Genomic DNA, 23,597 nt, shown 5'->3' with positions numbered 1-23,597 from the left:
AAACACACACAAATAAAACATGAATATTTTTTTTTATTTACAATATGTCCTAACATTTGCAATACATTTGATCTGACAATAGAACTGCATCTGTACTTTTTTTTTTTTCCATTGAGGTGGAGAAAGACATCACAATTAAAACGCAGCGCGTTAAAATTCTTAAAAAATATATCCATATCTATGTTTGGTGTAAAACAACCCAAATAAAAATCCAGCATTTGTAACTAACATGATGAGAAGTCGAGCAGTGCGGTATAAATTAATCAAGTTTAGGCCTTTTTGCGAACAGCGGATGAGCGTTATTACAGCAATTTCATTCAACAAAAAAATAATCCTCCGAGGGCCATGATACATTTAGGAAAAAATAAGCTCAACAAATGATTATTTCATATTATGAGCAGTGTGGGTTTATTGTTTGAGGGGCTTTTTTTTGTGTGTGGATGTTTTCCCCAACCCTGAATTACAGCGTCAGTGTACAGCAAAAATACCATTAGACAACAGTGGTCATAAAATAATAAAGCATGTAATAATATCCCAATAATTTGTACTGCATATTATTTCAGCTAATGTGGCAAAAAAAAAAAAAACAGTGCAAAATTGACAGCAAGTTTTACATTCCTATGATATGCATTTGACGGCGTTCACTCTATAGCGGGGCTCCCAGGAAGTAGTCACGCCCCCACGTGTCGAAATGAATGGAGGAGAGTCGTGCAACCACGAAATGAAATCATTTTGTTCAGTGATGGTGAGCAAGACATTCATTGGTGGGAGTGGCTGTAATAAACAAAAATTCAACTAAAAAAAAAAAAAATTAGGAGGCACTCATATACAACCTGTTTTCAAATTAGAACATGCTTAAAAAAAACAAAAAAACAAAGCAAAACAGTATTCTCCCAACTAAGCGCAATATCGTAGCAGTTTTTCGGCGGGTGTGCGGGCGGCTACGATCCGGAGCTGTGCACGTGCGGGATGGGGTAAAACTTGGACACGCGGCTCTGGGTGGTGGGGTTAAGGCATTCCGACTCGCCGCTCATCTTGAAGAAGACTTCCTGCTCCTGGAGCTTGCGCGTGAACTCCTCCTCCAGTGCCTGCAGGGGGCAGCGCAGGGCAAGAAGAGCGTCAGGACATTGAAGAAGAAGAACAATAGAATACAGGCAAGTCTAAAAAAAATGGTCACAACAGCAATGCTAATTTCTGTTAGCCCATCTATAGTGTTTCATATTATGTCAAGCATAACTGTAAAAAATGTTTTTCTCCGGTTTCCCAAGTGTGTGGATCATATGCCGGCAATAAGGACAAGCAACAAACCTTCTTCCTGGGCCTGAGGTTCTCTCTCCACTCTTTGATCTCCTGACTGTGCTCCTCATCCAGCTCCTTCAACTTTTGGGTCTCGTGCTCGATCAGCAGGTGACATTTCTCATTCTGGGAACAAAAATGGAGGGAGGCCACGTGAGATTCAGTGGCGAATATGTCGTCGCCCATTTTGAATGGGGCATTGAGCTAGGTGAACCACTACGCTGTACTCACCTGTAGCTGTTGCAGCTCTCTGATGTTGGAGTCGCACTGCAGCTGAAGATCTCTCATCTGGTTCTCGTGTTTCTGGTGCTGGTGGAGACGCTCGTTCTTCTGCCGCTTCTCTTCTTGAAAAGCAAACTGGGCAGCGCACAAGATGGATGGATTTTATAAGTGCACATCATAAGTGTAGTGAGTACAACCCCTCCCCCCAAAAAAACTTGCATATATAAAAAATAGTTTCTGTTTCTTTTTTATTTTATTTTTTTGCTTAACTTTATAGTGTTCTTTCTGGTGTGTGCACCTTGGCCACCAGGGGGCAGTACAGCCATTTATATATAATGGATGTCTCCCTGATGATGAAACACAAGACGGTTGTAACTAAGTTGCAGTAATATTAGTCAGATTTCTCCAGAGCATAGGCGCGTCTAGCCCATTTTGAAAATAAATCCAAGCACCCCCAACATTTGCGTGATCTTCTAATAATAATAATAATGATAATAAAAGCGTCTCATGCACCTGCTTAATGCGTTCCCTCTCCTGCTCGGGCGTGATGACGCCCGAGGCGGCGATGCGGAGGCTCTGCTTGAACATGGCCATGCGCGTCTTGCCGTCGCTGCGCTGGATCTTGGGCAGGCGAACCCGCTCCTGGTTCTGCTTGTTCTTCATCTCCTCCACCAGACGCTGGTTGTAGCGCTGCATTTGCTCCATCTCCTACAGTCACAAAAACGTTGTGGACGTTTTCTGCGCTATTCGTTTGAAATAAAGGTTTTGAACAAATAGGTGGAAATATTATATTAATATACTTTTTATTTAATATATATTATTTTATATTTTTCATTTAACTAAGTCAGTAATAACTAAGAATAAAACTAAACTATAACAAATAAATTATATATTAGAATTTATTTATTATTTGTTAACTCATTCAGTAATTAATAAAACTACAACAAATAATAAATATATAATATTAATATTATATCTGATATTTTATTTATTTGTTCGTTAACTAAATGCAATAAGTATTAATAAAACTAAAATATAACAATAATACAATTTTAATATAATTTTTTGTTAACTCATTCAGTAATTAATAATAAAATTAAACTATAACAAATAATAAATATATAAGATAACATTAATATAATAAATGACATTTTATTTATTTATTTGTTCGTTAACTAAAAGTAACAAGTATTAATAAAACTAAAATATAACAAATAAAATTTTTAAATAATATTTTTGTTAACTCATTCACTAATTAATAATAAAATTAAACTATAATAAATATATAATATAATAATATAATATCTGACATTTTATATATTTATTTGTTTGTTTGCTAACTAAAAGTAATAAGTATTAATAAAACTAAAATATAACAAATAAAATTTTTAAATAATATTTTTGTTAACTCATTCACTAATTAATAATAAAATTAAACTATAATATAATAATATAATATCTGACATTTTATATATTTATTTGTTTGTTTGCTAACTAAAAGTAATAAGTATTAATAAAACTAAACTGTAACAATTAATTACAACTTTTTTTATTTGTTAACTCATTCAGCAATTAATAATAAAACTAAACTATAACATAATAAATAAATCCATCCATCCATCCATCCATCTATTTTCTTGACCGCTTATTCCTCACAAGGGTCGCGGGGGGTGCTGGAGCCTATCTCAGCTGGCTTTGGGCAGTAGGCGGGGGACACCCTGGACTGGTTGCCAGCCAATCGCAGGTAATCAGTAATAATAAAACTAAACTATAACAAATTATTTATATGTATTTATAATACAATAAAACAAAACCAAACTAATAATAACTGCTGCGCATACTTTCTCGTGCCTCTTGAGCAGCTGGTGGCGTTGAAGGAAGTACTGGTCCTTGAGCTGCTGCTTGAGCTGCTGGTGCTTCTCCTGCAGGTGGCGCTCCTCCAGCTCCCACATGGCCGCCTCCCGGGCTGCACACACAGGCGCACGCAACGCCTCAACTTTTTGTGGCCTCTTTGCGCAAACTCTGCTTCAAAGGCGGAGTCGCGAGGCACCTCTCATCAGCTGCTGCTTGTGATTGAGGCAATCCCGCTCCATGGTGGCGATCTCCACTTTATGCTGCTGGATGATCTTCTTCAGCTCGCCGTCCAGCTCCTGCTGCTGCTTCTGGAGGAACTCCTGCTCCTGAGGGGCCACAAAATGGGAGCGATAGTTGAGAAGAAGAAAAAAGAAAAAAGAAAAAAAAAAGAAAGAAGTGGAGCTGAGGAGAGACAGGTGAGAGTTGAAATAGAAAAGGACACATCTGCTGTCAAGTGAATGATGTCATCGGATTCGATGCACAGTACAGGGCGAGGAGATGTGACATCATCGAGAGGAGACGCTCAAAAGGGGCACGCATGAGCCACGATGGAGGAGAGAGAAACGTTCACGTCACGTGAGACGACATCGACAACCACATCGCACAGGTGAACCTCACACGTCATTTGTTTGACCTCACTTTGAATTTTTTTTTATTTTTATTTTTTAACTAAATAATTGCTTTTGAAGACTTTCGAGAAGCGGTTTTCAAAGCGTTTCCTTTCCTATCCTTTCAATGATTAAACCTTGAGACAACATAACCCGCCAACATTTTGATGGTGGAGGAAAAAAAAAAAAAAAAAGAAGCTTATCAATTTAGTATCTCCCATTTGTCAAGTTTAGCGCTCATTTGGACAAATTCAAGAATAAGTTAGTCAACATATGAGCCCCAAATGGACGTTTGAATCCAAAATGGTTGACTTCCAGTCATTGACACTTTTTCTCGTGTCCTATTTAGACAGACATTTCCACCAAATTTTCTAGCAAGCAGTGAAAAACTGGTGTGAGGGGAAGTTTTTGTTTTAACGTTCCAAAATTGGTGAGTTTTCAGTAGGGCTGGATTTCGATTTACCAAGAGTTACGTTCGATTCGATTTTTCCTTGATTTGATTTGATTCACTTCAGTTCAATCCAATGTCAATTATGAAACATCGATTCTTCGTAAATGTCAAGGATATGATTAAAAACTCCACAGAGATTACATTTGAACTCATTCAATCCCAAAAACGTGTAAAAACGTTTTTGAATATTTTGTCCTTCCTACCCACAAACGTGTTTAGATGTTTTTTTTTGTTTTTTTTGTTTTTTGTTTTTTAAATGCAAGAGCTTACAGAAGGCGTTGATGCAGCTTCTGTCAGCAGAGTATAAGAGATCAGCCATGTCCATGTTGCAACAAGCTCTTTTTTTGTCAGTGTTTTCATCAGGAATGTGAAAAGTGACGAAACTTGCCTATATTCTAGTGCTAAGTGCTGCAAAACAGAAACGCATACAAATATCCTTTTTTTTTTCCTGATGAAAGAAGAAACTTTAATCTTTCTTTTGGTAGGCTCCATGTTTTGATATAAATGGAATACAATATTCTATGGGCCTTGCAAAAGTCCAAATCCAGTAAAAAAAAAAAAAAAAAAAAAAAGGGCTGGGAGTGAATGAGTTCATAATAAAGTAAATTTTGCAGATAAATGTAAAAAAATACTTTTACATTCATGTGAACAGTAAATTTCAAGAAAACGGTAAGATAAAAAAAAAAATCATTCTTTAAAATTCTATTTTCTTCAGAATTTATGTGGGAAAAATGTAAATAATCGATGTTTTTTATGAATCGATATTGTGCTCAAAAAGGAAAATTGATTTGATATCAATTATTCGGTTTTTTTTGTTTTTTTTTAAACCCAGCACTAGTTTTCATGTTAAGTATGCTAAACACGTGATTCATTTGTCACATGAATAATAATAAATATTTCCAAGAGTGCCCATTCTAAAAGAAACCTTATTTCCTCAAACAGTGGCTATACTTTTTTTTTTTTTTTAAACCCAATTGGCAGGTGTACTACGTTAGAGGAAGGGGTTGATTCAACATACTAATAATAATTTTAAAAAAATCTCGATTTTTTTATTCTGACTGTTATTGAAATCACAATAGACAATAACCAGACAAAACCTAACCATTAAACCACTGTATTTAAAATTCAACATTAAAATTCTGCCAGTTGTCGCGACGTAGACAAACATTGACATAAGCGACCCGCTTTGTCCGTCTGCTGCGTATGACCCGGATGTAAATACGAGAGACGGACCGGTGGAGGAGAGCAAGGAACCACTGCACAAAAAAAAACATGGCGATGACGTCACTCCAAACACACCAGAGCGAGCCCATGCTTAAACGTTACTTGACTGCGCTGTCACTTTACACACATCTAAGTATGGGCTGGAAAGAGAGAGAGAGTGGTGGAGGAGTGTTGGGGGGGGGGGGGGGGGGGGGACTTACATCCTGCATCTGAGCATTGAAGAGTGCGCATGAGGACAACTGAAAAGACTGTATCATAACCTGGGCGACCGCCTGCGGAGGAGAGCACACAGCGCACACTCGCCCTCGTCAGGGACAGGATGACCATCTCACACATGTGCAAGCACGCACGCACACCAACACAAACACACGCACACACACGCTCATCGTGCAACGGGCTAGCCTCTTCCCACTTTGGGAATATCGTTGAATTAGCGGCACGCAGCACAGTTGTTAAGTTAGTCCGCATTATTAATTGATGCTCCGCTTGTCTTGTCATGCTTTTACAGAATCTCACAAGGTTTGCATCCAGCTTGCAAAAAAAAAAGCAGTTTTGTTAACAAAATGCATGCTTCCGATCAACTGAGGGTTATTTTGTTATCAATTGTGGATTGTGTTTTCGCTTCTAAAAGGAAATTGGTTGCTTTATTGATTCCCAATCTCAATATTGGATTATTAAAGTGCCGATGTGGAGTCTTGCACATTTTCTAGTTACACCAAATTAGGGCCAAAATCTCAAGGGGCGGCCATTTTGTTTTGCACTGCCACCTGCTGAGTTTGGTCATGTGGCGTTTGCAAACTGTGATGTCATTTTGAATCGACAACAAGTGGCAAAATGGCCGCCCCCCCAGAGATGGATAAAAAAAGAGTGGATTTTGCTTTTTAAATCATATTCCACAAACAAAATGTTACTCCGAAAAAGCAGCAGAATATATTTTATAAAGAACATATTTGACTTGACTTCCTCTTTAAGGATTAACCATACAAGTGGCATTTTTGTGAGTGTTTTTTTTTTTTTTTTAAGGTCCCAGTAATGGCAAAGAGATCAAGTGCAATGATAAGCACTGAACCAGAAAGGAACATATTTTAATGTGATCAAAGTTAAGGGTGAGTACAAATTTGACCTTTTAAAAAAATGTTAATTACACAGTATATATCAATTAACTTCTTGTTAAACTTGTTATGTGTTATGCATGAAGTTGAGTTGAGTGCCTCCAAAGTGTGAGAATTTAATTTTATTTTTTACACTTTTGTTTGCTTTTCCAGGAGTCAACATCAGTTTTTCATGGAAAACACTTATTGGAGGGTTATTCCCATTTTTTTCCAACAATTTATTGTCTTCCATGCATTTAAATGGGTGTCAATTTTACAGATTTTTGCTATTTACGGGCTACCAGCTTCCTGTTTATCTCCACTTGATATAGTGCTGACATGTTGAACTTCTATAACTGACCTCAACTAAGGGTCTCACACTGAATGCAAGAAAAGGAATTCCGACCGTGAGGTTGGAGTGAGTCTAGACTTTGTTTTTATGCGAGGAAGTCAGGAGGAGAATCATGAAAGGTGTTGAGGAGAGAAGACGTCAGTACAAGCTTGTGTTTTACCTCAGCGGTCTTAAGAAGCGATAGGTCCTCCTTTAAGCGCCTCAGGAGCTCTTTTCGCATATGTTTAGGTGACTGCCCGACTTCCTGTTTGGCCTAGAAAGTATTGTATTTGTGCAGAGACTGCTTGTTGATTGAAAGAAATTAGATTAAAAAAAAAATGTAAGAAGGTTGCGATTAAAGGACATGCAGAGAGGATTTAGAGCCGCATCCCGCCACCGCATTTCACCTCACCCATCTCGACTGGTTACGGAATGCTGCAGATTAATTAGTCATGAGTTGGATACTTTGCAATTGTCTGAGTCAGCCATAAATGTTTTTTTGCACCTTCTAAAATAAAAATAAAAAAGCCAAGCGACTAAACAGAAGCTCACAATGCTGATTGAATATTAAAAGAATGGATTCAAGATGAGCCCATGTCAGCCTCTTCATGTTCCCAAGCGATCCCGCCACCACCGGAGAGGAAAAAGTATCGCAAAAATCACCCATCCAATGACCAACGCCACCTCACACACTCATCCCAAACACATGGTTAGGTCAATATAGTACAGTTCAAGATGACAAAAACAAAATAAATACAAAGTCAACACTGTTTGTAAGGCATAATAATTTCTACATTATATCGTTGCCGCAAGCAGAAGCAAACAACCGCAATAAGGACACAGCAAATAGCATGATCGCCATGGCAACGCCAAGCACAATGCCAAGTGGCAAACAAAGCGTAATAATAAAACAGCGGAAAGCCAGAGAGCGCTGATAAAGATGATGAAGAGGAGGATAAAGATGTCTTGCAAAGCACCCTGATGCTTCAGTGCCACCCGGATTGAACTTGCAACTACTGGAGGCGGATGAATAATGGATACAGAAACATGCAGCGGCTAAGAGCAGGACAGCAATATACCGTCGTCATGGCGCACCACTCCCATAGTAGACTTGAAATGACTCAGCCAAGATAAGAAGCCGCCATGCGACCACCACCAACGGCGCACGCACGCACGTACCTCTTTCTTCCTGTTCTTCAGCATGTTCTGGAACTTGGACAGCTCTTTGTCCTGATCCCCTTTAATGCGTTTGGCTTCATCTCGCAGCCGGCTGGTGTGATCCTGCTCCAGGCGCTCGATGGTCTGCTTCTGCTTCTTCTCCAGGCCCTCCACTTCCTGGTCGTACTGACGCTTCTTCGCCTGAACACATGCACGCAAGGTGATGACCGAATAAGACGTACGACATGGTACTTTGACTATTCATTCTGTGACCACTAATATCAACATAACATATCATCCCAACATATTCAATCGCTCATTTAATACAGTTATGGTTGCATCGTCTGAACCAAACTAACTCAAAGAGCCATGAGGGATGCAATTAATTCGACAATTAGCTGACTAAGCGGTGTCTCGGTCAGAAATGAATCTACGTGCCCTTACCTTGTGGCTGACTGCTTCCTGCGGCACCAAAACATTAGAGCTATCCTTTTTAAACAAAACAGGCTAACTCAAATGTATCTAACTCAGTGCTTCTCAATTATTTTTTGTTACCACCAAGGAAGAAAATATTTGGCGCACCTTAACTCTCCTAGCATGAATATAAATAGTGTCATTTGGCAGAGGAGTATTGTCAGAGTCCTTAACAATGTGAGCGCCACTGCCACCTACTGTAGTGGATGTGCAATTATTCTAGTATGGCAAAAAATGAATACATAAATAAAAAATAAAAAAATCAATGTTCCTTGAGGTTACACGCATCCCCTCGGGCATCTATCCTAACCCACTTTGGACTCATTATTGTCTCAAAAACATCCAGCTTTTCAATCTTGAACTGACATGAAGTGGCACGGCTCCCGCAGGGAGAGAAGAGGCGGACTTTCACAACTCTTCTCAATCAGGTTATCAAATCAATTGCAATGTGATTATTCCATTCAGCTTGCATGCTTAAAATAAAAGATAAATCAAAGATAAAGTAATGTTTATAAAAGTAAATACTGCGGATATTTTCCGTAGGCTTTTTCTTTTGCGGTATCTTCCAGTGATGACAAAGAGAAATATGACGATGACCACAGAACAGGAAATGGAACTTATTGCGACCTCGCCACAAGTGCAGTTCCGGAAGTGGTCTTTGCCCTGACTCAACGCTGACTTGAAAATAATACAATAGAATGTACTCTGCGAAGGGAGGTGCCTTTATGGGAGGAGCCTTATTCTTTGCAACATTTATTGGTGAACTTATTTTTTTACACTTGCATGACATTAAAGAATGTTAATTAAAACACTGTCTGTACCATAATTTTCCAATGCCAAGTTTGACCATTATTATGGCAAAATTATATTGGAAACATAAACAGGAAGTTTTACAATATATCCTTTAAGGTTTAACTGTATAGACCTAAAAGCATGTTGTGCCAAACCTCATCTCTCCATTCGATTGATCTCAACTACGAAACAAAACGTCTCACTTGGCAGAGGTTGGCTGCGCTGAAGAAAGGAAAAAAAAAAAAAACCCAAAAAGTTGTGGTGGAAGTGACTCACTGTCGTTTCCTGTTCAAAACGCCGCAATATCTGCTCTCTCTGCTGCTGCAGCTTGTTGCCGAGATCCTGCTGAGCTCTCTGCTCCTCCTTCTGCAGCAGGCGCAGCTCTCGCAGCTCCTGCCGCCTGAGGAAACCACAGCATGCGGCCATGTCGTCAGGGGGCTGCCAAGTCAGCTCGCTAAAACTATTTTTCTATCTCGACTAACAACAGAAGATTATCTCCGGTATATTTCATTTATTCACGGTCATGTGTGTGGATTGCGTGAACTATTTCAAAGCATGCATGCTAAAATAGGTCACGTTGCTAATTTAGGAGCGGCGGTATAGCGGCGGCGGCGATTCCAGGCAGGCACGCACCTCAGGAACCTCATCTCCTCGTTCTTGGCGTCGTCGTCAGTCACGATCTTCGACGTGGTCACGCTGACCTCCACGCCGTCCACCATGAACTTGCGTGTCTTTTTCAGCGTCTTCTTCTGGCGTTTTGCCTCCTATGAAATTAAAGCACGTTTACGTTGTGACGTAGCAGCCCAGTGCCAGCAAGAAGAGCTTGAGAGTATGAATCTTTGCTCGGGGCTTTCTATGATTTCTGTTTTGACTTTTGTTCTCCCTGTACTTGGCATAGATTTTCTCATTTAAGCTATGAAGACTAAATTGACAATCGGTGATCTGGTCTTCTCTTGCCCTAAGTCAGCTGTACTAGTCACCAGCTTCTCGCTCATTCTGAACAGGATAAACAGTATAGAAAATGGATGGATGGATAATTATTAAGTGCTAATATTGGACATTAAAAAAGGAGAGATTAACCTACCTGTACAGACACTGACCCTCCATCTTTGCTTTTAGATAAGAAGCTAGAGATGGACAGATTGAGGTCCATGCTGCTGCTGTCGGCGGCCGAGCTGCTTCCGGAGTCCGAGTCCTTCTCCACATCCTGCCGGCTCACGGCAGGACTTCCCTGCTCCGTCTTGGCCTCCGATTCGGCTTCACTGTGGGTGGTGCTCTCTTCTGCCAGCGTCGCTTCGTTGTCATCCTTGGCCGGGAGTCCCGCGGATGTGTTGATGGCGTCATCGCACGTTCCATTTGAAGGTCTGATCTCGTCAACGGTCTCTGCGTCCTGATCAGGCAACTCGGAAATGTTCTCTTTGGGCTTTTTCAGAACGGACTCACCCTCACTCAAATTTATGTCTGCGTCTCCCACTACTTGTGCTGCGATGTCAGCACCGCCTTCAATAATGAGATCCGTGCCATTGGCCAAGTCGGCCAGCTCATGCTGAAGCATGTCGTCTGGCTTGCTCACTTGTTCCACCTCTATCTCCGATACAGACTCTGGTTTGGCACGTGCGTCTTCAGGTGTCTCGTGTGATTCGACACATTCGATAATCTGCTGATCTGACTCGTCTTCTTTGGTCACCTCTTCGGGCTCTTTTTCAACTTGTTTTATTTGTGGTGAGTCATTTCTTTTTTCTTCCCGCGTCTGCGTTTCTTCCGCTGTCTGCACTTTATCCATAACGTGCTCCTCCGAAGCAGTTGGCTCAGCAGGAATCTCATCAGCTTGGCCCTTGGGCTCCGTAGGCTGCGGCGAGACGGGCTCCTCCATCAGCCCGCAGGCCGTATCTTCATTACCGGCCTCGGGCACCTCACTGAGTTTCTCCTCCTCCGTCTTGTCGGGCTCGCTGGTTCCAAGGCCTTCGTCGGAGAGCTTGTCACTGGACCCGTCTTCAGCCGGCTCAGCCTCCGTCTTTTCTGTGACGGACTCCAACGCGGATGGAGTGGACGGAACTTTGTCTTCCTCGGAGCTCGCCATACTCGCGTCAGACGGTGCTCGCTTGTGTCCGGCAGCGGCCTGAAACAAAACGCAAAACGTTAAAATTGATCACTGACGTATGCCATGTAACCTGGTAGTTAGATAGTACCACAGGCGTATCGGGCTCTTCCTCCTCTTCCTCTTCTTTGCTGTCCTCGATCTCCTCTGTGACTTCAGCCTTTGCCTCTGCGATGAGCTCTCGCAGAGGTTTGCTGTCTATGACACTGGCGACAAATGGATGCTGCCAGGATGGAGGGAGAGACCAAGAAATGTAATTATAAAGCCGTTTAGCTGACTTGTGAGCGGATCCGCCCATCAATATCAGCTAAATAGAAGTGCAGGGATAACGGCATTCTCTAAGCAGTGACCGGATCATGGCGGCCCACCTGCAGAAGCTGCAATGGGCCCCACCGGTTGTCCACATTCTTATCAAGTGCTCTACGGAGGAAGTCGTTGAATTCTGGTGACCTGCAATACAGTTTGGAGTACATAAGGCACATATCAAAACACCAATGCTAATTTCTGTTAGCCCATCTATGACTTCATCTTCATCTATATATATTCTTTATTATATGTTAGCATTAGGCTAACTGAGTTGTTTGACAAAATGACATTTTGTTGAATATTTTGATAACATTCATTGGTTGTATGTGTGAACTTGTGGAAGCGTATTGCATTCACTTGAAAAAACAACAACTTTTTTTTGCTTTTTGAGTACCGGTATTTTTTTTGTTTTGTTTTTTTTTGTTTTTTTTTGTTTGCGTTTTTTGTTAGAATATTTTTTTGTTTTTCTGAGTGTCCCCCGTCTTAAAAAAATATTTAGAGTAGCAAAATATTATTATTTAAAAAAATAAAAATAATTCCAAAAAACAGAAAAAATTCCACAAAACAGAAAAAACAAACAAAAATTCAAACAAAATGATGAAAAATAGAAATATATAAAAAAAATTCAATCCCCCGTAAATTAGTCAATTTTCCCCCCTTTCTTCAAGGAGTGACAATAAAGAAAAGCAAACGTGATGATAAATGGGGGCTCACACATTAAACAGACACGCTATCCCTCAACACCGGCACGTTATCTCACCAGCGGGAGGGTTGCATGAGGGTGGGCGGCTCGGACTTGGCTATTTTCAGCAACACTCTCATGGGATTCATCTCATGATTGGGCGGCTCGATCTGCGCCAACTCAATCAGGGTCACCCCGAGGGACCAGATGTCCGCCTTGTAGTCGTACGGGCGGTCCTTGGACGTCTCGCACATCACCACTTCTGGCGCCATCCTGCACAGTGACAAATTAGTGGGTTGGCAATTAGAATTACTGTATTCAATAATATTAAACCATATTACTAATATATTAATGAATGAAAATGTAGTTTACTTTAAACAAAAGATTAGGGAGCACAATATGGACACAGCGACGTGGCGCAATCACATCTGGCGTAAAAGATGTACATGGCAAGATGGCATATATTAAAGGTCGTCTTGAATACAGTACTCGTTTTTCAGCATGCAGTAGAAAGCCACACAAATACAACTAAGACTGTTTACATGCTTTGGAGCTACTGTTTGGTTAGCAATAGAGTTAGCATTTAACTCCACAGCTTTTGTGTGAATGCTTGTGACTACAAAATGAGAGGACTATCGCTACTACCATTTCTTTTATTTCTAACAGGAAGATGGAGGCATCGATTTGAGGGAAGAATCTGTTTGTATAAGGCAAGCACCATTACGACTGGAGAACTTATTTAAGAGGTTTCTAAGCCTTCAAGGGAAATTCTTTTAGTAGGGAAAATGACTTGGCATGTGTCTGTGAATTTATCGCCAGCCTGTATTTAAATCTGAGGTCATCCAATACTCACGTGTTTTCCCTCATCCTTTACTTTCCAACAACTTTAGCGATAGCACGTTGAAAATGGATGCTGTCAAGATGCTTCAACAATGATCAGATAGAAAGGGTTGAATACCCTTTTGTAATCAGGCTGCGTGACTCACCAGTACGGCGTTCCGATGAAAGAATCTCTTCTCTGTAACGTCTTTGTGTTTTTAGCAGAAACCCCAAAATCCGCTGAAAAAGAGGAAGTGTATTGGTAAATCTTTTCTCCGTTCGCTCAGCCAAGGCGCTAATGTCAAAGCTTTGTGTTTATCAGTGACTCAAGTGGCACTTTTTCAAATCCTAAACACAGCTGCGGTTAATGATCAAGAAGGGATGCGCAAAGCTTTTTAGTCGTCACTTGATGCGACGCATGTTTCTCGCCTCACACGTGCTATGTAAACATTGTGAGGAAGCAGACATATATCATTAAGTCCCTTGAGGCTCCTTGATAATTATCGCTTGTTAGACTCCACCATTTGCCACAGCGTGACTCATGAAGGGTGCAACAGGAAAAACATGAATACATTTGCAATATTATGCAACCGATTTGACATTGTGCAGGAGTTGTGCAGATTAGTCGACTTTATTACTCCACTCGATCAATAACATTAGCGATTATTCAACGCCGACTCGACTTTCATCACGTCAGTGTCGACTTCAAAATATCTCAAGCCATGCAACCCCTAATTATTGCCACCTTTTGAATGTAAATATCCCTTTGTGCGGCATAACCAAAAATTCTCTTTGAGGAAAAATAAAGCGCTGCACGAGTGAGTCAGTCGCTTGTGTAAACATGGTGCTCTGCGGCGTACGCTTGTCAAAATCACACGGCTCAGCTGGGTGCCGCGGCGCTGACGGGAGCCCCAAAATTGACTTAACTAATTATCCCCTTAAGCCTTTAAGTGGCTCAGTAGGAGGCTTCTAAGTGGCCACCTAGGACACAAGGCGGAAAAGACAACAATTAATCTGCTTTTGTTCTACGCTGTATTCTACTGAGCATCTTAGACGTGAGCTTTGCGGGAAGGGCCGGGATGAATAATCCTTCCCATTTATGACACACATGCACACCCAATGCAAAGGAACATTTCTAATGTTGTTTATAAATTGGTGTTGACGCTTTTGTCCCAACCACTGACAGTATACATATATTTTGTGGTTTTATAAATGCATTTGAAATTACCAAGTTTCACTTCTCCGTCCAGGGAAAGGAGAATGTTGCCAGCCTTCAGGTCTCTGTGGATGATCTTGTTCTCGTGCAGGTAGACCAAAGCCTCCAGGGTCTGCTTACACACCACACGGATCTGAGGCTCGGTCAGGGGCCTCTCCAGTTCTGCGAAAGAACACGGTTGACCGTTGGTGAGTCACTTTTTCTTCTACGTTTCGTTGTTATGTCACAGCGTGCAGTTTGGTCGCGAAGTAAGTAAACATCAGCTGTGATGGTAACCCGCAGCAAGGGGAGAACAAAACTCGCTTGGAGGAGAGGAAAAGTTTAGTGTTCAAGTGCAGTCTGAGTGGTTCCACGTTTTATTCAAAACAAAGCTCATTCAGAGATGCTTTTATTCAAGCTTCAAAATAAAAGGGTGAAAGTGTTGGCATTAGCACCACTCCTTGAAACCGGAGCTACAATAATTACGCACTGGCGTGAAATGGCCACTTTAACCAGACAGAAGGGGAAAAAACCCACACTGCATTCCGGATGGACTAGAAAGAGTTGAACTGGAACTTTACGGTGAATGAGGGACTTACCCAGCATGATGGCGTCCACTGCACCACCCGCACAGAACTCAATCAGGATCTGCACAGGAGAACAGTAAAACATCTCGTGGGATACATTTAAAATGATGCCATTCTAGAACGAGCTTTTTATTATGTGATGGACAGAATGACCTTTCAAAGGAAAGACATCATCCATTAGACCTTGTTCCAAGGAGCCAATCAATTGGAGAGAATTATCAACGGGCGTTTTAGAAGAGTCGGTACAACATCGCTGACACTGAATTATTTCAATTCAGCTCTGTTCTTCTGAACGTTGCACGGAAACATACTGAGAATGCAATGCTTCACATCTGACATATTTCATCATACATTGGGTGGAATTCATCATCTTCTGTCCATCAATTCCAATAGCACCTGTCATCATTTTTGTCGAGGCTGAGCTGACTTTGGGCAAGAGGCCGGACGTACGTGCTGCCGACTTCCTCTTTTTTTCTTAATTTAAAATGTTAGATGCAACAGAGGATTTCGTTGATGAAACAGAAAGTAAAGCTTGCTTTCTCTGAACATTATCAGGCTACTGCGAATGCTACTAAAATTTCATAGCATACACATGATGAAATGTACCCAACAGCCAGTTCGACTTTGGTGCTCTCGCCAGTCCATTATGAAAGCTTGCGTGGTTTCAGGTGATTGATAAAAATCAATACAAGCTACTACCAAACACTGCTCTCTATTCAGGGATGCAAACAAAGAGACAGACAGGTGTTTGTTTTCATTCAACGTGATAAGAGTTTTGCATGTAATTGACTTCCTTTTGAAATTTACAGGTATTAACCTGCGTTAAATGCGTAACCCAACTGTCACAAAATTTCATCCTGCATGAACGCCAACTAAGCATTTCCCCGCCAAAACATATTGTGTAATAACAACTTGTACAACAACACACACGAGCGCGCGTGTGGTTACACATTCATCACGCTGGTTAAAGACGAAGACCGTCGGGACAACATGCAGTTTAGCTCTAAATTATTTACGGGCACTTTCTCCAACGGCCGAAACCGCTCCATTATCTCAGCGGTGGGATACGTCCCGTACCCCGGAGACGGGTCACATGACACCACGGGCCATGACATAATTGCTGAGGGCCCTCTTGGCCTGTCCCGCACAGTGTGAGATTTACTGAGTGTGGACTAAAACAGCACAGGGACTCCACTCAGCACTCACTGCAACAAAGATTAGGAAAGTGTACAAAGTACAAAGTCCAACAAAAATGGGAACTAAAGCAAACCAGTTCTGTTAAACTATCATCAACATAAAAAAACATTATCAGCCTGTACCGGCAATGTTTTCAGGAATATTTTAACACTTTATCAGGACATTTTTTTTTCTTAAGATTTTTTTTTTTTTAGATCAGTAGTTAAAATTGCATCCCCACTTTGGACTCCTCTACCAACTATCTTTTCTTTCTTTTTTCCCCCTCTTTTTAAAGCAACTAGTGTGTTTACTGACCACTAAGAAGCAGAAACAGAACCATTTTCAAATTGTTTTCCACAAACAAGAAAGGAGCCCAGTGGAAGGAAATCGCACTCAATCACATTGAACAAAGAAAAACTTGTTTTCAATAATGTCATTTTCAATTTCACACAAAGTCGAAGAACAAGTTAAATGTGCCGAGTTAACTATTTGCAGCCCAAACTGAAACCTTCTTTTTGGTGTTTTACTAAAAATAAATAAATAAATAAATAAATAATAATAATAATAATAATAATAATAATAATAATAATAATAATAATGAGTCTGAATATCTAACAGCAATAGCCTACTAATGGTGCTGTTTCCATTTGTATAGTTTTTAGTATAATTACTTTAGATATTAGATCATAATCAACATGTCGGTGAAAGTGTAATAATAAACTACTTGTCCTTTGCCATTCAAACAGATGGTATTTAAGTGCTCATGAAGATGGCTACAAGATGTAGTAAAGCTTTTTCATAGGCTGATTCAAAGTGCGCTGCGCTGATTAGCGTTTCCATTAAGGGTTTAAAAAGACGGGATCAGCAACGGCACCTCCCCCACCCATTTTGTGGAGAAAGAATTATCTGTGCAGGAAAGCAAAGGCAGGCATGTTTTTTTTATACTGTCAGTGAGTTCTTGATCTCACTTTTTTTGTGGCCCCAGATTTCCTTTTCTTCCTCTGCAGTTGCTTTTTGTTACAACATAGTGGTACTATAGAGCAGAAGTAAAGCGTAACGGTGTTACGTCACGTGAGCGTTTTTCATTGCCAAATGTAGGTTAAAGCGGAAATAAAAATGCACTTTTGCGATATTCAACTGCTATGCCGGAGAGAGGCCAAACTGACATGTCTTTACTTCCTGTATCTCTTCGGCTTACAAATCAACACAGCAGCACGTTACCCACCCAGAGTTTCCCCTCAAAATAGAATGCGTCCAGCAGTTTGACAATGTGATGGTGATCGCAGGAGGCCAGGATGTCAATTTCCACCATGTAGTCCTCCAGTTCGTCTTCCGTCTTCGTGTCGATGACTTTGGCGGCGGCGTGGGTCCCGTTCTGCTTGTTCTGAGCCTGGAGGCAACAATGTAGTATTGTCAGATTAGTTAGTAGTGTCACAAAACAACTTATTTGCAATTATTTCCAGCTAGGCTACACAGTGGTTATTGTGACGTCCTCAACAAAAATCCACATCAAGCTAGTTTGTATCACAGCAATAAATATGAAAGCATTAAAGACTGCGTGAGGCTGCAAGCAATCTCCCAGCAGGATGGCATTTCCATTAACAGATTTCATAAAGACTTCTTAATTACAAGGGCTGGATTTTACACTGCAGGCCCAAGTGGCCAATTCCGATTTAATGCCTATATCTGATCTGGTCCATTTCCAAGCACGTTTCAAGAGGCACGTACTGTTATCTGATAAGGCTGTGTTTGTTTACACTGACGGAACACATCAAACCACACACATGAGCAGAAATACCAATAAAAATAACTGGGCAGTAACAACACTTAAGTCAACAATGTTAAATAACATCAAATTGGCCTGGGCTGATTCATTTGACGTCATTGATTTTAATAATGGTAAACTCCATTTTTGCTCTCACTTATTGGTTGCATGCCTCTAATGTAGCAGAGTGTTGTTTACCTAAAAGCGTCGAGTGCTATGAAGTCATTCTTAATGTTTTCAGAAACCAAGACAAAACAAAACAAAACAAACAAACACGAAGTGCCCTACGTTTGTAGACAGGTGCCCGTGCGCTTGGCGTAAAAACGGCCGCATTTCATTTTCATGACGGGGCAAGTCTAGTTTAGCGTGTTTGTGAATTTGGTAGACCGCGGCGCTACGCCTTGCTGGGTGTTCCTTCCAAGAGAGCCGCCACGCCCAATTTAGTGACAAGAAGCAGACTTGATTTTGAGACTCGCAAAATGCAGGTCTAACCGGTGGCAACACACAATTTTGGTGGATTTGATCGAGGCACGGGCAAACAGAATAGGCACTCCGCGGATGTGTGTGGTCAGGTGGATGTTATCGTATTTTTCATAAATAGGACAGCAACGTTGACACATTCCCTATGAATCATCGTAGAAATCAATTAATTGAATGAATTGTTGCCGTTGCCATCTTAAAAATATTTTAAAAGCACCCCACTCGCCACGGCACCATATAACAGATGCACGATCAAAGAAGAGCTTGTAGTTTACCGGTATAAACACACTTTGCGCACAAGAATCTCATGCACGGACCCGAGCGAGTTAGTTTCTTCTTCCAACCGCCCTGATTTTAAAGAGAATGAGGGGAGCTGGTTCGATTGACCGAGAGTTGGCTACGTTCCATCCCACAACGGTCTACAACCGAGCAAACGCCCTCGTCTATCTGTGCTAGTCTAGCAAAATACCAAAAGAAAAAAACTGCACCCATACGTGGTTAGACTGTGCTTTGCGCTAGACTCACGCTAGGCACGAAAACAGAGTCCAGCTGTTTCGCTTCAACATTTGCGTATTACCATGACCTGTTTGACTGACAGGAAAGGGGGAACATTTTTTAGCTCGTACATTAATTTGGTATTTTATTGATATTGTAACAAGTTAAAAATAAATGACTTAGGCAATTATGCAATTAGGCTGACAATATTTACATCAAATTTAATAGTCTGTGCGTTAGCTTTAGTTTTAGATTATATCAAGCTCGTATTTATATGTCCCGCGCTCGCAATGGCAAATATACCATACATATTGGATTTTTACCCACATTTGGATGAAGTCTTACTCCGATCTAAAGATATCCGATTCCATGAGTTTGGTTCTATTTATGCTGACTTGACCCACATCCGAATTGTGCCGCTTGAGTGCAAAGAAATCTGAATTGCGTCACTTGAGCCACGCAGTGTAAATCCAGCCATGGGCGTGACGAATGCTGCTGCAGGAATGACCCGCAGAGTTAATAACACGTCAAACTATTGTCAGCAAAGCTTATCATCTGACCCACTCTCACACAAGTCGGCTCACTTCCTCACGCTGGTTTTTCCTCCCATCCTCCTGTTTTTTTTTTTTTTCCCCTGTCACTTTAGCCAGGCGTCACATTTGGGATTTGGGCTGGGATTTTGAACGTTGATGGGGAAAATGTCTCATCAATTAGAAAAACAGTAGCAGGGGACTTGTTTTAAGGCCGGCTGAACCCAGACCCAACATCAGAGAGTAAAAGGGAAAAAGAGGGAGGGAGGGATTGTTAGGATTGGAACAAGTGATCCTATGTTTACATAGCGCTAACCTGACACACGCCCCGTTTCTTTCCATCCGCATGGGCTGACGTCAGTGTCAATTTTTGTCTCTCATATTTCATGCAATGTGAATCGCCCCGATGTGAATGACACGAGCTTGTCTGTGGCGTGTAATGCATGCCAATTCAATGCCCTTCATGCTCTATGTGAGGTGAAAATGCCGGTTGGATAATGTAGAATGTCGTCAAAGAGAAACTGCAAATTGAAAGTTTTTCGATATATTAATGATTACATTTTGATAGTACTATTATCGGATCTTACGCTGCTGTGGTTCTTATCCTAGCAATCCATCACAGCATCGATATTCTGTCACAACTGTCTCCAGGTGCAGCTATATCAACTTTAGTTTGTATAAAGCCCATGACAGACTCCTGGCTTTCATCGAGGCAACTTACTCAGCTAATAAGGAACTGCAAACTGGCAAATGGACATTTCTGGACAATTAGCAGTATTATTCAATCAAGAGAGTTCCAGGAAGGAAATCTTGTGTTGGCGCCGAAAGGGGCACAATGGGAAAAGCCAGATCAGACTACAATACTGCAATAAATAATTAGAAATGAACGATAAGTTGCCTTCTCGTTGGTGATATAGTGGTTTACTCGCTAATTTCCATTGCAGGCAATTCATTCGATTACACACAAAAAAAAATCGACATTTTACGTATTCAATAGGTTGACATGATGGAGAAAAATTATGTAAAAGACAAATAATGTCCAGTTTGTCATCAGCATCCTACAACAGCACACTCGCCAACACAAGAATGATAAGCTAATTTTCATATAGCCTAGCAACGCTAGTTCAAAAATTGTAATGCTTCCACGAGTGGTCAAGGTTGCTCAGCTGTACTTTAGCTCAGTTTATTGAACAAACGGTTACAACTTACAATACAAACATGTGAATAATAAATACATACATGTGCTGATATAACCACAACTGACAGCCAATTACTCGCTCAACACACAAACTGGCTCATTTGACAACAGTCACTCATACGCTCATTTACTGACGCCCACGTCACTCACCAGGCCAGGACCTAACTTTGCAAATAAATCCACACACACTCAAAGTCACAAATATAGTAGTGTGTATAACGTGAGGATGACGACGTCAAGTGTGCAACAACAATACTTGCACCTTACATTTTTGTTGTCGAATAAATTACGATTATTTGACTAATCGATGGCATAATCAATTCAAAAAATATTTGATAGCTGAACGCGTTTGTGAATGTGTGTCGATATGTGCCTAGGAAGAGTGTTCCAACTTGCCACGTTATAATGTGATGTTGAACTTTTGTTTTCTGCTGTGGCACCAAAACACTTAATAAATCATAATGGTGCGATATGATTCAGGGACGCTTACATTTTAAAGTGGAACGATTCAGTGGAATTCCGATTCGGAGGTATGATGTAATGCGTTTCTTGTGATTTCACACACATACAAATGACCTTGTCAGTACTTTTTAATTCTAATTATATTTTCGTTACACCCATAATGCATCACAATGTCTAATTGTGGAAGGGAAAACTTGTAGGACGAGTCAAAAGACTATTGTCTACATCAAGCTCTCGAGTCACTCAAAATGGTTTCCTTGGCACCAGATGATGTCAAAACAATATTGCTATTGCTTTAGCCTGAAACAAAAAACAGTTATGACATGTAGTATAGTGTCATCTTTGCCTGCCCAAAAATGTCAACATTTCAACCTCCAAAAACACTTGCCTTAATCTCTGCCTGTTGGCTTTTTCCCCCTGATTTCTAATGACTGAATTCACTTGAATTTATAATGACTTAATGTCTCATTTGATGTTCATGTCAGAAGCTACTTATTCAGTACTTGAGTACTTTTTTGAATTAGTATTTGCTTGTTTGGAGGACTACAAATTACTTTTATTTGAGTCATATGATTAATGGGTAACCTTAGTCGTACTTGAGTACATTTTTTGGCAACTCTGCTAGTGTGTCATCATGGCTTGCTGTCATTTTCACGTGTTCTCACTTGACCAGCGTGTGTCAGAACGGAACCGCAATGGAGTCTCCGTGGAGGACGGTTACCTAATAACGTGTCGAAAAGGGTGTAATAACAAATAAATACCTTGTAGACTTTCCCGAAGGCTCCATCGCCGAGTTCCCCGATGATGTCCCAAATCTCCTCGGGGTTGACGTCTCGGTGGACGTGCTCGTACTGCTTCTTCTTCCTGTCGGGCCCTAGCTTGAAGATTTTGCGAAAATTGAAAAAGGACATTTTTGTAGGCGGACAGAGGGGGTGTTACTACGATGTTATTGATGATTTCCGCTCGTGTGGCGGGGCCGGAGAAGCTACGAAGCGGGCGAATGTCATTTAAGCTGCGGCGGTGCTGTCAATTCCAACTTCCATTCCCGGGCATCTCGAGTCGTCTCGGTCATGGGGAGAAGGAGAAGCCCGGGGCGAAGGTAACGGAGGCGGAGGAGGAGTTGGCCGTTGCGCGAAGGCTCCACTCCGCTTTGGTGCGGTTTGTTTGAAGCGGCTTGAAGGAGAGCACCACGCCGGTGACGAGCATACTCATGAAAGTGTCGACGCGCCTTCATTGAACGTCACCGCGGAAATGGCACACGAAGGCGAGGCGAGACGCCCCGCGCCTTCCTCCTCCTCTTCTTCTTCTTCTTCTTCCTCAGCTAGCTGACCGCACACACAACTTGGCGAGCTGGTGTCAAGTTATATGACGTTTGAATAGGCATTTCCGTCACGAGCATTCACAATAAAAGCTCAGACTTTTTTCTTCGGTGTGTTTTGCTTGTGTTGCTCAGGCTAAACTCCGTATCCCGAAAACAGTTATTTTATTTATTTTAGGCATTTCCGTTACACAGTAGGCAAACATATGTTAACTTCATGCTGATTAGCCGTATGGGTTTCCTATGTTGCCCCCTTTTTTACGACCCGCTAGAAGAAGTCAAGACAACACGCGTTCGACTTTAGTACCAAAAAGAGGAGAAAAGTTTTTTTTTTTCCTGGGTAGCCTACATAAAAAGCTGTACTGACAGCCTACCGTAAACTGTTTTGAATGACCGTTCCATATGCAGTAGCCTAGGCAAGGATGTCAAATTATTGTAGTTGTGGTTTTCCTCAGACGGACATTATGAATGAACCAATTTAAATTGTCTAAATTTTTGCCTCATATTATCACTATTATACACAAATTGATGGATTTAACTGTTTTTCTGTTATTTTAAAAGGGCAATTAATAATACAAATGGTATAATTTTACACGTGCGCAGTAGGGCCTTGCCTATTAATTCAACTTCACACAAATTATCAACTCAACTCAATTTTTTTTTTATATAGCACTTTAAAACAACCATCGATGTACACAAACCCCTGCACTGAGTAAAATACTGGTAAAACAAAACAACAAAATAATTAATCAATGCCATCAGTCAATAGGTAAATATAATAAATAAGATTTAATACAACACTTAATAAAGCAAATGTGTGCGTGTGTAAAATTGTGTATTTTGCTAATATTTGTATTTTATTTACCAACTGGATGCATTTTTTTAATTAAAAAGGAAGAATGACAGACAAAAAATGAATACATTCCACCCAGTAAGATTAAATTACTTTTTAAAATGTGTTTTTAAGTTTATTTATTTTTAACCA

The 23,597-nt window shown here is 40.8% G+C and overlaps 1 protein-coding gene across 4 annotated transcripts; it reads right to left on the bottom strand.

Annotated features, from left to right (window-relative positions):
- Positions 1 to 13: 13 nt before the first annotated feature.
- Positions 14 to 22,648, bottom strand: slka (STE20-like kinase a). Of its 4 annotated transcripts, XM_077494651.1 has the most exons (20): positions 22,056 to 22,648; positions 17,590 to 17,754; positions 15,201 to 15,249; positions 14,635 to 14,784; positions 13,574 to 13,646; positions 12,666 to 12,860; positions 11,968 to 12,049; positions 11,691 to 11,822; positions 10,586 to 11,620; positions 10,135 to 10,265; positions 9,778 to 9,901; positions 8,257 to 8,436; positions 7,259 to 7,351; positions 5,856 to 5,927; positions 3,569 to 3,698; positions 3,360 to 3,484; positions 2,032 to 2,226; positions 1,528 to 1,653; positions 1,309 to 1,422; positions 14 to 1,088 (listed from the first exon to the last, which is right to left on the bottom strand). In XM_077494651.1, the coding sequence occupies exons 1-20, from the start codon at positions 22,203 to 22,205 to the stop codon at positions 942 to 944; spliced, it is 3,468 nt and encodes a 1,155-aa protein (XP_077350777.1). In that variant the 5' UTR covers positions 22,206 to 22,648; the 3' UTR covers positions 14 to 941. The 4 variants fall into 4 exon arrangements, with proteins under 4 accessions (XP_077350777.1, XP_077350778.1, XP_077350779.1 ...); XM_077494652.1 differs by lacking the exon at positions 5,856 to 5,927; XM_077494653.1 differs by lacking the exon at positions 7,259 to 7,351.
- Positions 22,649 to 23,597: the final 949 nt, after the last annotated feature.

Source organism: Festucalex cinctus, chromosome 14 (assembly GCF_051991245.1).
Source record: "Festucalex cinctus isolate MCC-2025b chromosome 14, RoL_Fcin_1.0, whole genome shotgun sequence".
Classification (NCBI taxonomy): domain Eukaryota; kingdom Metazoa; phylum Chordata; class Actinopteri; order Syngnathiformes; family Syngnathidae; genus Festucalex; species Festucalex cinctus.
This window is presented reverse-complemented; position numbering and strand designations above follow the sequence as displayed.

Bases quoted from the DNA above. Each gene is read 5' to 3' on its own strand.
- slka (XM_077494651.1), bottom strand. From the start codon at position 22,205: ATGTCCTTTTTCAATTTTCGCAAAATCTTCAAGCTAGGGCCCGACAGG. The intron at 5,928-7,258 runs GTAAAACACAAG...TCTCCTCCGCAG, and splicing joins CGCTTCTTAAGACCGCTGAG to GCGGTCGCCCAGGTTATGAT. The intron at 3,485-3,568 runs GTGCCTCGCGAC...CTGTGTGTGCAG, and splicing joins CAAGCAGCAGCTGATGAGAG to CCCGGGAGGCGGCCATGTGG.